We start from the raw sequence: 13,272 nt of genomic DNA on the forward strand, positions 1-13,272 counted from the left end.
GTGGAGACCAAAAGCCTGGCTTTGTCTTTAACTGGCCTCCCTTCTTGGCTTCCCTCTAGCATCAGCATCACAACCTCCTGCTACCCTCTCCCTTCGATCTGCTTCCAAGATCCTGTCAGCGACTGGTTCGAAAGCCTGGCTGAGTGTTTACACTGGAACGTTAGGAAGAAGCAAAATCACTTCGCCATCGATGAGGAGGAAGGATTTTGAGTGTCTGGTATGCATCGGAAGAAGAGGGAACAAAAGGGAACTTTCCTAGTCTATAAGTATTTGCAGCCTGTAGCCTTTTAAGAGTAACTTTCCCCTTATCCGTATATATCCATCTCTCCCTCCTTCTCTCTCTCTCTCTCTCTCTCTCTCTATCTATCTATCTATCTATCTATCTATCTATCTATCTATCTATCTATCTATCTATCTATCTATCTCTATACCTACCTCTATGGATATATGGCTATATATAGATATATAAATGGATATATAATATAAATGGACATTTATAGAGAGGGGGAGGGAGAGAGAAGTATATATGGGTACATAAATATATGGATATGGATATATAGTTGTACAGATGTAGATATATACATATATGTAGATAGAAAGTGATAGATGATAGATAGACAGACAGACAGACAGACGGATAGATGTGGTTACACACACACACACACATGCAGATGCAGCTAAAAAGTCCAAAAGAGTATCTTTTAGTTGACATTGAGTCCTGACAGATAGATAGATAGATAGATAGAGAGAGAGAGAGAGAGAGAGAGATCTACACACACACACATATATATTTAGATATATAGATATATATATAGAGGTAGCAATGTACCTCATATCAGTCTGCCCTACTGATGCCCAGCTGTGCTGTTAGTTTCCTACCTTGTTAAACCAACTCTGGAGAGAAGAGGGACAGGCACAACATGGCTTAACCTGGCCCACGGAAAGAAAGCAGCAACTTTGTGAAAAACACACCATGCTGCCTTCCCAGCGACCGATTCCACGTCCAGCAACAAGGGAAGCTGTCTTGAAAGGAACGACATTTGCTCAGTCGGTTCCCAAATATTGTCAAATCCACCCACGATTCCCAAGGGCCGTAGCGAGGGGGACAGGGGGGGAAGACTGGCATACAAACAGCCTCTTATCCATCGGCAAATTTGCCACCGCTAAAATTTCTCCTTACCGCCGGTGCCTTTTCTTCCTTTCTCCTCTTTCCTCAGTTTACAAAAAAAAGGAGGCGTGTTTTGGAGGTTTTTTTCCCCCCAGTGGCTGCTTAGAACCCCTTTTCCCTTTTTCTGTTTCAGTGAGCCTCTTTTTTTCTATCTGTCTTGTGTGATCCGTCTGTCCTTGAAGGGACCAAGGCAAGCTGGACTCCTGTTCGTTTTTTGTTTTTTTTTTCAACCCGCTTTCGGCATCTTCCAAAGTAGTTTTGTTGTTTTTTTCTTCAGTCTCTTTCGGATGTAACAAACAAACGAACAAACTAGCAGGTGAAGCCTTCCATTTGGAGACTCTGCTCTCGTGTGAGAATTCTTGGCATCTGAAATAATTCCGACACTCTGCTCCAAATCCATACTTTGAGTTACGGCGGGGTTGAAAAACCTACCACGGTCCAAAAAAATGAAAGAAAGGAAAACAAAAAAAACTCTTTTGCAGACATTCTTCCAACAACTCAACTTTTTTTCTGTGGTCAGGATTCCTGCAATTTGCTCCTCTTGAAGTCATGGCCAAACATTGACATGGTCAAAAACAAAAACAAAAAAAAACGGATGGAGAGTAGAAATCCTGATTTAACAGCTGAGGACAATCCTGTGAAATTCTGCCAGACACGGAAATAGCTAAAAATTCCTATCCTTCTCTCTGAGAATCCAGTGTTGCTGAGCTGTTTCCTTCTGGGCCACTCAGGGCTAAAGCTGTTTGAGACAAGGATGCCTTCGATAGATTTTAAGTCCTAAGGAATATGAAGCTGTTGCTGATGGAATGGAGGATACCGACATCTCTTCGAGATCAAACCACTGCAAGAATATCCAGCTGAAGTTGGGGGGTGGGGAGAAATCCTTCCTATGTTTCAATTGTCTTCAAACATACTGTGTGTCCTTTTTCCCCCCCCTGTTGTTATATTATCTTCTCTTGTTATTGTCTAAGTTTCTATCTCATGAATATGGGGAGAAAGATAAAGAGACGGCTTTTACAGAGATAAACAATAAAGGGGATTTTTCAAGAACGGGGAACATCCATACTTTTGAAATTCTCCATCTGTATCCAAAGTCTGCTTTTGTTTTCGTCCAGGAGAGGACAAAAGAGATCATTCCCTGATTTCGAAAGAAATATATATATATATGAATTTTTTTCCTTGCAGGAAAGGAGTTTGCTATTCTTGTGTTTGGTTATTTTTGAAGGCAGGAATCCTTAAAGTGAATATTATTATTATTTTTAAATGGGTTAGCTGCTTGCTCCCTTGATCACTCTGTCTGGTGGAAATAAGAGCATAAGTTATTTAGAATTCTTTTTTTTTTACTGTTCTCTTCAGTATTAAGAATTCCCAGGATCTCCAGCCCTGTGTTTGGTCTTTTTCTCTCTAGATAGATAGATAGATAGATAGGTAGGTAGGTAGGTAGGTAGGTAGGTAGGAAGGAAGGAAGAAAGAGAAAGAAAGAAAAAAGAAAGAAAGAAAAAAGAGAAAGAAAGAAAGAAAGAAAGAAAGAAAGAAAGAAAGAAAGAAAGAAAGAAAGAAAAAAAAAGAAAGGAAAGAAAGAAGAAAGAAAGAAAGAAAGAAAGAAACAAAGAAAGAAAGAAAGAAAGAAAGAAAGAAAGAAAGAAAGAAAGAAAGAAAGAAAGAATAGAATTCTTTATTGGCCAAGTGTGTTTGGACACACAAGGAATTAATTTGTCTTGGTGCAAATACTCTTAGTATACATAAAAGAAAAGATACATTCGTCAAGAATCATAAGGTACAACACTTAATAATAGTCATAGGGTACACTAAGCTATCAAATCATACCAGGAAACAGTCAATATAAATCGTAAGGATACAAACGACAAAGTTACAGTCATACAGTCACAAGTGGGAGGGGAGAGGTGATAAGGAGTGATGAGAAGATTAACAGTAATAGTAGTGCACACTTTGTAAATAGTTAAACAGTGTGGAGGGAATTATTTGTTTAGCAGAGTGATGGCTTTCGGGGGAAAACTGCCCTTGTGTCTAGTTGTTCTGGTGTGCAGGGCTCTGTAGCCTCGTTTTGAGGGTGGGAGTTGAAACAATTTATGTCTGGGATGTGAGGGGTCTGTAGATATTTTCCCAGCCCTCTTTTTGACTCCTGCAGGATACAGGTCCTCCATGGAAGGCAGGTTGGTAGCAATTGTTATTTCCTGCAGTCCTAATTATCCTCTGAAGTCTGTGTCTGTCCTGTGTCTGTCCTGTTGATTATAAGGGAGATTGTCATAAAACTGCAAAGTGGGATTAAGCCCCCAACGATAAATAACTTATCACAATCATGTGATTATAAGCATCCCAACACTTGCATCTGGAAAACAAACATCTGTCTGGAGCCGTTGATCCCGCGATAACCCAGGGAAAAACAGCAAAGTAAATGAGTGGCCGATAAATGTTTTCCCTGGAGCAGAGTTCTAGGAAAAGGGGTAACATTTTTCCACTTAGCCTATTGTGTGTGTGTTGTTGTTTTTTAGCAAGAGCCAGTCGGTGGAGCAAATAGGTATTGAGTTATAAATCAGCAGGGAATTATGAAAAGGGCAGGCTCTTCGTAAATGGGGGAAATGCCAACTTGCCGTAGGAAATATCAGAGTTAGCATGAGAGGTTAAGAAATGCAAATGTGGTGCCTTTAGTGCAAGTTGAACTAAGCCATTGCAAGTTTTTTTTTAAGAGTAATAGAGTTGGAAGGGACCTTTGAGGTCTTCTAGTCCAGCCCCCTGCCCAAGCAGCAGACCCTATACCATTCCAGACAAATAGCTGTCCAGTCTCTTTAGCCTCCGGTGATGGGGAAGCATCTACAACCTCTGGAGGCAAGTTGTTCCACTGATAAATTGTTCTGTCAGGAAATATCTCCTTAGTTCTACCTTGCTTCTCTCCTTGCTTAATTTCCATCTTTTGTTTCTTGTCTTCTGATTGCTTTGGAAGACAGCTTGACCCCCTCTTCTTTGGGGCAGCCCCTCAAATATTGGAACATGGCTATCGTGTCACCCCTAGACCCTTTTTTTTTCACTAGAGAATAAAAAATAAAAATAAACATTTGCAGGAATTGGCAAGGTAGCCAATTCCTGCAAATGTTTATTTGAAGAGCAAGCTTTTCTGTCTGGAGGAGACGAGGTCAAAAAAAAAAAAATTACAAAACACAATCGTGCCATTGATCCTTTATTGAAAAATACAAGGCCGGTAACAAATTTTTTTCTTTAAAATTTATTTATTTAAATAAAGCATTATGGTAGAGTATGAAATACAAGGGTTTTGTTAGAAAAAATCACTTTGTTATGAAGAATAGCTCAGCTAAGATATTCACATCGCTGGGGAGTGTTTTGAAAAAATAGGACCAAACTTTGTTGAACTTTTTAAAAAGAGAGCTCTCTGGAGTCAGCAAGAAATCAGCCATGCTGATATTGACCCGAAGGAAACTTTTAGCTGGGAAGACCCTACGGTTAGAGCCAAAAGTTTGAGAGATAGAAACTCAACCTGGGTCTGATTTAGACGGAGAAGCTGCCCCCTTGCAAGCGCCCAGTTGGCGCAACACAGATGGGACAATTTTAGGCGAACGGTTTACCGTTCATTCTATTCTGCCTTCGGTGGGTCCTGGCCCCGAAATTCTTCAGGTGGGATAAAAACTTGTGCCTTTTTTTTTTTAAACAAAAGGAAAGGGGTGTGTGCAAAATGGAGGGCGACCAGTACGCTGTTCTTCTCTGCTTTTCTGGCACCACACCAGAAGGGCAGAGATTCTTCCTTTCCAGGTTTGCAGGATCCGAAGCGATCCTTGCAACCTTGGAAGCGTGAAAAACAGGCCGTAGGAGAGTGCAGCAAACCACAAGCGATGGAAGAGAAACCGGTTTTCTGGTGTCACACTGGATCGGAGAGCAGGTTCAGGCCAGGCAAGCCGGGCCTGAGGCTCTTTTAGGGTGAGAAAAAGGTGCGTTGTTTTTTTTTATTGGAACGACGGCCGCATCCCAGGGATTTGCTTTGCAATTTGGCAACCGAAATCTGCCCCACTGGTCAAGTTCAGACATGCCAACCGTAGCAGGGCCCAAATTAAGTTAAAATAAATAATGGGGCTACAATACAGCCAGGGGAGCAAAGGCCAGACACCTCCACACACACACACACACACACACCCCAGCACTAGAAAGGCCACTCGTAGTTGCAAGCTACATCTTAAGTTCCTTTGGGAGAATTGGGAGGATGTGTGGTTTCGTTGGCTTTCCTGCGTTGAGGAAGGCTGGCGGGGTGGATCCCAGAGAAACAGCGAGGCAGCGTGGGATCCTAGAAAATGCAGCAAAGGGTCTCCCTTGGGATCCAGTCTCCGCTGTGGCTTCTCTTTATCAGATTCCAGAGTCCAATGGTGGAGCGGGGAGGGGGGCAGAAGGGAGAGAAAAATCAAGATTTTCCCAACTTGGTTTTCACTCTATAAGAGCACACTGGTTTGGCGATGGAGCTGCAGGTCACGAATCGATCCTTCCATAGGAAGAAAACACTGGAGAAAGAGAGAGAAAGAGACAGACAGAAAGAGAGAGAGAGAGAGAAGAATGTTAGTATTAAAAACAGGATCCCCTCCAAAAATACAGAAAGTCCTCAATGTACCACAGTTCGTTTAGTGACCAAAATTACCACAGCAGCAGAAAAGCGGTGCTCATTTCCGTTGCAAAGCCGAAGAGCCAGCGCTGTCCGAAGACGTCTCTGTGGTCATGTGGCCGGCAGGACTAAACGCCAAAAGGCGCACGGAATGCTGTTCCCTTCCCACCAAAATAGTGGTCCCTATTTTTCTACTTGCATTTTTTTTTTTTACATGTTTTCAAACTGCTAGGTTGGCAGAAGCTGCTGGGACAAGGAACGGGAGCTCACTCCGTTCGGTGGCGCTAGGGATTCGAACGGCCGACCTTTCTGATCGACAAGCTCCGCGTCTTGGCCACTGAGCCACCGCGTCCCTGAGGAATCGGTCTAGTAGGGGATTTGGAAAAGGAATTTGCCTTGTTCTCAGTCCCCATGCCAGCTGTCCGTTGAAGAGACCCAGCCCACTCTGGAGTGAGGTTACCCCCAGAAATCGTTCCTCTGCCTCCAATACTCACTCCTCTCTCTCAGGCCTTGCCCAAAACTCTGATAGACGTGAAACAGTGCCCAAAACAGGACGCTTTTGATTATCACTGAAATGCAGGAGCAGGTGATGATGGCAGCTTCCAGGGCATAAGAATTCCCTTGGCCCCATTCTGTTATCACCTGGAGGTGGAGAAAAAAAATATGGATAAATACATTTGTCACTGTAAAACAATCCTTGGAGACAAGATGGGATGAAATTCACGCCTGTCTGCATATAAGTGCATCCCACCGCAGACCCACAGCTTGTTCCTCGCCAGCAGCAAAATTTAACCAGCCACGGTTTGCAGCTGCAAGCTGGGAAAATCATACACACATACACACTAAACCACTGTTTCTTTTGATCCTGGTTTGTCAGTGGATTTCCAAAAGTGGTGCTTTGCCTCTACCTGGCCTAATCTCTCCGCACCATCTACCTTGCAGGGATGTTGCCCTAGGATCAGAGTGCGCTCTCTTGGATCGGAAAACCGAGGTCCACGGGTATTCTGAGGTCTAATTGGGAGATTTTGCCCATCCCAAGGTTTGCAGGGCTTTGCCGGAGAGGGGAGGGGAGGGGAGAGAGAAGGGAAAGGAAAGGAAAGGAAGAAAGGAAAGGAAGAAGAGAGAAGGAAAGGAAAGAAGGAAAGGAAAGGAAGAAGAGAGAAAGGGAAGGGAAGGAAGAGACAAGGGAAAGGAAAGGAAGAAAGGAAAGGAAGAAGAGAGAAAGGAAAGGAAGAAGAAGAAGAAGAAGAAGAAGAAGAAGAAGAAGAAGAAGAAGAAGAAGAAGAAGAAGAAGAAGAAGAAGAAGAAGAAGAAGAAGAAGAAGAAGAAGAAGAAGAAAGAAAGAAAGAAAGAAAGAAAGAAAGTTAGTTGCTCTCTATCTCCCTTTGCTTAATCCTACTGTTGAGGTTGCTGAAAGATTATCTCTCTTTTATTTATTTTTTTAAAGAATGTGATTGTTCAAGGCTGGTGGTTTTTCTGCAGTGACTAGGAGAAACATTCCAGAATGGTTTGACGTTAAAAGGGCTTTGCAAGGCCTCAAAAATCTTGTGTTTTTGTTTTTCTTTACCTTGAGGGCCTGACACGGCTGCTCCCAAAGGGACCTTCAGCCGGCATTTGGAAAGCTGTCCAAGTTAGCTCGACCTATTGGCATTTTTATTTTTATTTTTTTTAAGATCGGCGGTTTTTCAACTTTAGAAACTCTTAAAATGTGCGGACTTCAAATTCCCAGGAGTCTGGAAAATGGAAGGCCACGCATCTTAAAAGTTGCTAAGATCGCTTTAGCTTTGCTGCCTGAAGAATTCTGGGAATTGAAGTCCACAAGTCTTAAAGTTGCCAAGGTTGGAGACCCCTGCTTTAGACAACGGAGTTGTGACACACAAATCACTGAAGGAGGTGATTGTGGCATTCAGAAAAACGTTTAGCTTTGGTGCTTCGCTCTCTAGAGAAAGGAAATAGAGGGCAAGGTTGCACTTTTAGAGAACTGACTAGAAAGTAACTGGTTCTCACTTAACAACAGAGCTAACAAACCAACATCTAGAGCCACAAAGTATGCAAAAAAATACCAACGGCTTTGACAAATCACTATGACAAGACACCAAGTTGGTTGACTAGCAGTTGGATTCACTGGTTCATAAAAGCATGTCTGAATTGGGCCTATTGTTGGATGTCCTTGGATAGGAAGGATTTTAGGTCTGAGTTCTGAACATGATGGATGGAGACCAAGCTTTTGTCGTTATCGTACAAGCAAGGGGATGCCTGCAAATTTCAAAACGGACAACTGCTTTTTTTGTTGTTGTTTCCTCCACGACGGTTTACCAGCCTTACGTGACACGTATCATGCTTTTATCATGCTGGGTACTTTTAAAAGAAGTGATACGCTCTGGGAATTTGCATTTTCTTGTTTCTTCGGGCTCCACAATTCCATTTCAGGAATTTCAGGGTACAAGTTGCTGCCATCCTTTCAACTTCCTTCTTTCCCAGGGTTGCCTTTGAACGAGCAAGAAATTCCCCCTTATCCTCCTGAGATCAGCAAACTGTTTGGCAAGACTTACCGCGTACAGAAGGTATGCCAGATAAGCCACTTCGGGTAAATTCTGAATCACAAAAATCCAGGCGAGAGGTTTTAACTCTTTTAAGATCTGAAAAAAAAAAAACCAACAAAAGGCACAAAGTGACTGAAGGCTCACAGTTGCAAAAGAAACCTATCACATCAGTTTTACCTGGGTGTGGGGGAAACTCAAAATACAGCAGCAGATGACATCTTTGGAAGAAAGAAGAGCTAATACCAGAGGTCTCCAAACTTGGCAACTTTAAGACTTGTGGACTTCAACTCCCAGAATTCCTCAGCCAGCTGTGCTGGCTGAGGAATTCTGGGAGTTGAAGTCCACAAGTCTTAAAGTTGCCAAGTTTGAGGGCCCCTGAGCTATACAGTTCTCCACAAATCCTGTAGATGGAGAGAATTAACGTAGGGAGTTAAAAACAGCCATTGGCAGAGCTGGACAAGCCCCCAAATTCTACACGATAGGAAAGCAACCGAAAGAAAATTCCTTTTTTTTTCTCCCGCCCACCTGGTAAGCATGATTGAAAATACTCACTGCGGTGATGCCGCAAGCTACCTTCAGAACAGCCCAGCAAATCCCAGCAGCCAGGAACACGCTGTGCAGATTGGAAATCTCCCGGGTTGTGGTCAGCAACAGGACAGACAAACAGAGCTGGGAAATAGGATAGGACCGTGATGGCGAACCTATGGCACGTGTGCCACCGATGGCACGCAAAACCATTTGTGCCAGCACGCAAGCTGCAGGCAAATTTATCTCACTGGGCATGTGCGCACCTCACAGCTGATTTTCGGCTGGTTTGAGGCCTTTTTCAGCTTCCCAAAGGCTTCAGGAAGGCTTCTGCAGGCCGAAAACTAGGCCCGTTTCGTCACTTCCTGTTTTTCCGGAAATAGTGGAAGTGACGAAACGGGGCTAGTTTTCAGCCTGCAGAAGCCTTCCCGAAGCCTTTGAAAGGCCGATAGCTGGCCCAAAATCAGCTGTAAGGCGCAGTGCAGGTAAGGGGATGGGGTGGGTATTAATGCACGCATGCGTTGGGGGCGTGGGGGAGGCGCATTGCCTTCTGGGTGCTGGCACGTGAGTGTGAGCATGCAAGCACGCACACAATTTTTGGCACAGGAGCCCCCAAAAAGGGTTAGCCGCCACTGGAATAGAACAACCAGCGAGGAGGAGCGTTTTGTTTGTCTTTGGTGGCAGAATGGGGGACATCCGTGACGGACAGGCCGAGGACTCAAACGTGGTTTGGTGCCGGTGAGTTACCTGAGCCTGGAGGTCAAAGGTCAGCATGGAAAAGCAGAGGTTCAGCATGAAGTACTGGGTTTGGAGGCTCTCCAAGGCGCCGCCCACTCGGAAGGCCATCCGGCTCTCACTCTGGATCAAGATCACGGCGCAGCAGACGTCAAAGGCCCCCACCAGAAGGATCAGGACGAAGCGAGCCTGGTGGGAGAGGGGAACAAAAGGGACTAGAAAGGGGATCCCCCCCACTTCACCCACCGGAGGGCCCTGATCGTTCCCTCCTCGCCATCTCTGGCCCTGGAAGAAGCTCTCCAGCCAGATGCTCACCAGCAACTCCGGCTTCTGCTTGGCGGGCAGGACGGTGAAGTTGATCACGGAGCGGAGCATGACCAAGGCGATAGAGAGGACAAAGACGAGCAGCTCCTGCCGATTCTCCTGCAGGATTCCCCGGCTGATGTAATAGATGCCGAAGACTGCCGCAAAAGAGGGGACGGGTTATCAAGTAGCCAGCGAAGAGGGGTGGAAGAGATTTCCCAAGGAAAGCAGAACCCTGAGATGGGTTCTGGGTTTGGATCTGCCCTCCCTGTTTTCAATGAGGGCCGGAACCTTGCTTCCTTTGAAACGGATAAAGCAAAAGGGAGCACCTGCTCTCTTGGGTGGGTAGATCCATCCAATCTGGAACATTAATTTGAAGACGCTCTTTAGATTCACCGCTTGCCTTTCTCAAGGACCAAAGCAACTAGCAGTAACGCCCCCCCACCCCCCCCCAAGTGGCGAAAAGCAAAGCTACAAAGGAAAATTAATGATAACATTAGCTATTAGCTATTAGCTAATATTTACTTTCTATGGCCAAAGATAAGATTCTGGAGGGACACCAGGCCCAAATTTTGGGTTTTTCTTGAAAACTGTTCCCGGCCATTCAAAGATCTGTCTCTGTCTTTGGATCTATCATAAAATGCCAAAATACAAGCTGGAAACGCTTGCTGAGGGCAGGATTCAAGTGGCAGAGACGTTTGAGAGGATTCCTATAAAAGTTAGGACAGCGATACCACCTACTGCCTGCAGTGAATATTACACTGCTCTAGGAATTGACCGGATTAAAACCTGGACCTTGTACCAAAAGTAGAATGAACAGATCTAGCAAATTGGGGTCTACACAACTATAGCCAAATATAAAGCAGATTAAATTATACTTTATTTGTTTTGAAAGAGTCAATTCCCTTCTTGCCTTTTATGCAAGAATTAGATCAGCCTAGATGTCTGTCAAAAATATATAATTTATATTTAAAAAAGACCTCTTTTGAGCCATCAGAACTCCTCCTTTCCCATTTTTCTAGTTTATAAGGTTTGCCAGTCAGGACAATGGTTTGATTACCAAGGCCAATGATCTGGATGACAGACACAGTTAAATCTTCGTTTTTCTGCTGGATGAGGGTCTCTATAGTTAATCCAATGACGCTCAACAACGAAAGGATGGTGACACAGAAGTAGATCTTGACAGGGGATGATAATTCGGACCATCGTTTGATCTGGAACGATAAAAAGTGCAAGTAATGTAAAAAAAAAATTCTCCAAGTTGGACTTCAGCTCCCTTGTTTAGCCCCCAATCCTCAGATTTCCTAGTTAAGTTCCATCTAGTAATTTGCTTTCTGAAGTTGGTTAAGGGAGGTGCCCTCAGCTGCTGCATGCTGAAGTTGGTTAAGGGAGGTGCCCTCAGCTGCTGCATGCCATGTTTGTAAAATTAAGCCAGAAAGGAGTTGATGGCAGTGCCTCAACGTACCCTCAGGTCAGAATTACATCTTTCTCTCCAGATATTAAAACACACAAGGTCCAATGGCTCAAACCACTTTAATTTAAATTAAAAAGATTGGTGAAGTTCAGATACTTACAGGGCCACACGGCGTGGCAATCAGCTCTTGGTGTCTTGGTGTTAGGTTTGGCAATGGAGAGTTTATGCTTTCGTTTGGCAAAGGAGAGGCCAGTGCTTCTTCTGACTGGGAAAGGAGATCCCTAGATGAATAAAAAAGAGGAAAAATAGATGAAGAAAAAAAGAGAGTAAAAATATAAGTGGAATTGCGCAAATATATATATATGGAAATGTGCCGGTCCATCATGGTGTGCTAAGTCAGCAGGAAGGAAAGGAATTGGGGGAATCAGAAAGGCCTCAGGGTCCTTTGTTTGGGACAGAACTATCCATTTTCAATGTTTGTAAAAAAAAAAAAAATGAAGTCGAGATTTGGCTGGAGGATCTAAGACAGATGTTAGATGCTTAGAGGTGGAGCTCTCGCCTCACAATCAGGAGGCTGTGAGTTCGATCCTAGGTAGAGGCAAATATTTGTGTCTCTCTGGGCACAATGAGAATCTATCTGCTGAACAAAACTCCACACTGGCGACAGGGAAGGACATCCGGCCAGTAAACACTCAGCTCCATTCAGTTGCCCAGACCACCCTGCAAGGGATTATGGGGCCGTTAAAAGATAATGTTCCAAGACAAATGTTTGGAGGAAAGTGTTATTTCGAAGCCATTGATGGAGAGCAGCACTTGAATCATTTGCGAAATTGCACAATTGGCACATTTGTTCAAGTGAGGTGGATGTGTGTAGGGGCCAGCACTGAAATGTTGGCTTGCGTTGGCAGTTTCCTGGCACAAGGGCCAGGAAAAACACCAGGGCCATCGGCTACCCAGCTGCCCAAAGTTAACTTAAAAAGCTAAGTTTCTAGTCCTCCTGAGGTGGGTGAGTCCATGCTGAGGTTTATTTTGCAGGGCGCATGGAATTACCAAGCTGGCCAATGATGATGATTAGCCCCAACTACTGTGCCAACCGGATTAGGATTCACACTAATCCCGCAAACTCAGTTGGGCTGATTGAATAAATCATGATTCCCGAATAAATCATGATTCCAGGTCCTAGCGGGATCCTGGCATCTCCCAGATGCACTGAGACCCCAGTTTCCATTATCCCCTGGAGTGATGGGGACTGTAGTCCCACATTTCCAACCCCTCCTTTCCATTTTCTAACCCACCCTCACATCAAAGGGCCGTGACGTCAAAACCCACCCCCACATCAGAGGGCCGTGACGTCAGAGGAGACGCATCGTGACGCCCCTCCGACGGCACGCCGCGGCCAGCGAGACGGAGCTGTAACGGAAAGATCGGTCGGATTTCCTCCCCCACCCCGCGACCCCCAACCGTCGTCTCCGGATCCCCGCAAGGCGCAGTGACCCTCTGCTACCTCGTCCCGGGCGTCTCCATAGCGACGGCGACCGTTACATGCCCCAGTCGACCGATGAACCGGGCGCTTCCAAATGCGGGAAGTGCTCTTGGGCGGTGGCCATAGAGAAAGGAAGGGCCCCATCAGAGCAACTTCCGGCCGAGGCGGAAACGCGCCATTTTCAAGTCCTGCCCCCGCTCTCCGGGTGGGTTCGAAGCCGAGGTGCCATAGAGAGAGAGAGAGAGAGACACCTAGACTTAACTTCCCGCTCTAATTGTCTCTAGTCTTTTCTCATTTATGTGCTAACTTGTGACGTCACTTCCTGCTCTCAAATAACTAGCCGTTTCTAAGCTGAGAGGCTGTGGACGTCATAATTTAAGCTGATTTAGAAGGCAATAAAACCGTCCCCCCACCATAAGATATCCTGACATAAATATTCCTTTCCTTGCTGACCTGGATAAAAGAAAGCAGAACAAATCTGAG

At 44.8% G+C, this 13,272-nt stretch overlaps 2 protein-coding genes across 6 annotated transcripts in view; one reads left to right on the forward strand and one right to left on the reverse strand.

The window, feature by feature from the left end:
• The window catches only part of NADK (NAD kinase), a 31,285-nt gene extending 29,067 nt beyond the window's left edge, over window positions 1–2,218 (forward strand). For 2 of the 5 annotated variants that reach the window (XM_026681535.2, XM_026681537.2), the window contains 2 exons: window positions 60–217; window positions 1,302–2,218. In XM_026681535.2, coding sequence (XP_026537320.1) covers window positions 60–210 — 151 coding nt within the window. In that variant the 3' untranslated portion in view covers window positions 211–217; window positions 1,302–2,218. Of the gene's footprint in view, window positions 1–59 lie in introns of all 5 variants that reach the window. The other 3 variants (XM_026681536.2, XM_087944661.1, XM_087944660.1) reach the window with 2 other exon arrangements.
• Window positions 2,219–4,393: 2,175 nt separating this feature from the next.
• On the reverse strand, window positions 4,394–13,093 carry LOC113430069 (uncharacterized). The gene is made up of 9 exons (XM_087944668.1): window positions 12,811–13,093; window positions 11,467–11,587; window positions 10,953–11,106; window positions 9,905–10,050; window positions 9,602–9,778; window positions 8,882–8,998; window positions 8,339–8,425; window positions 6,281–6,428; window positions 4,394–5,688 (listed from the first exon to the last, which is right to left on the reverse strand). Exons 1-9 carry the CDS (start codon window positions 12,828–12,830, stop codon window positions 5,657–5,659), a joined length of 1,002 nt encoding a protein of 333 aa, XP_087800794.1. The 5' UTR covers window positions 12,831–13,093; the 3' UTR covers window positions 4,394–5,656.
• Between the last annotated feature and the right edge of the window lie 179 nt (window positions 13,094–13,272).

This window comes from Notechis scutatus, chromosome 16 (genome assembly GCF_049901735.1).
Source record: "Notechis scutatus isolate UNSWTSFEM ecotype Mainland chromosome 16, rNotScu1.2, whole genome shotgun sequence".
NCBI classification, from domain to species: domain Eukaryota; kingdom Metazoa; phylum Chordata; class Lepidosauria; order Squamata; family Elapidae; genus Notechis; species Notechis scutatus.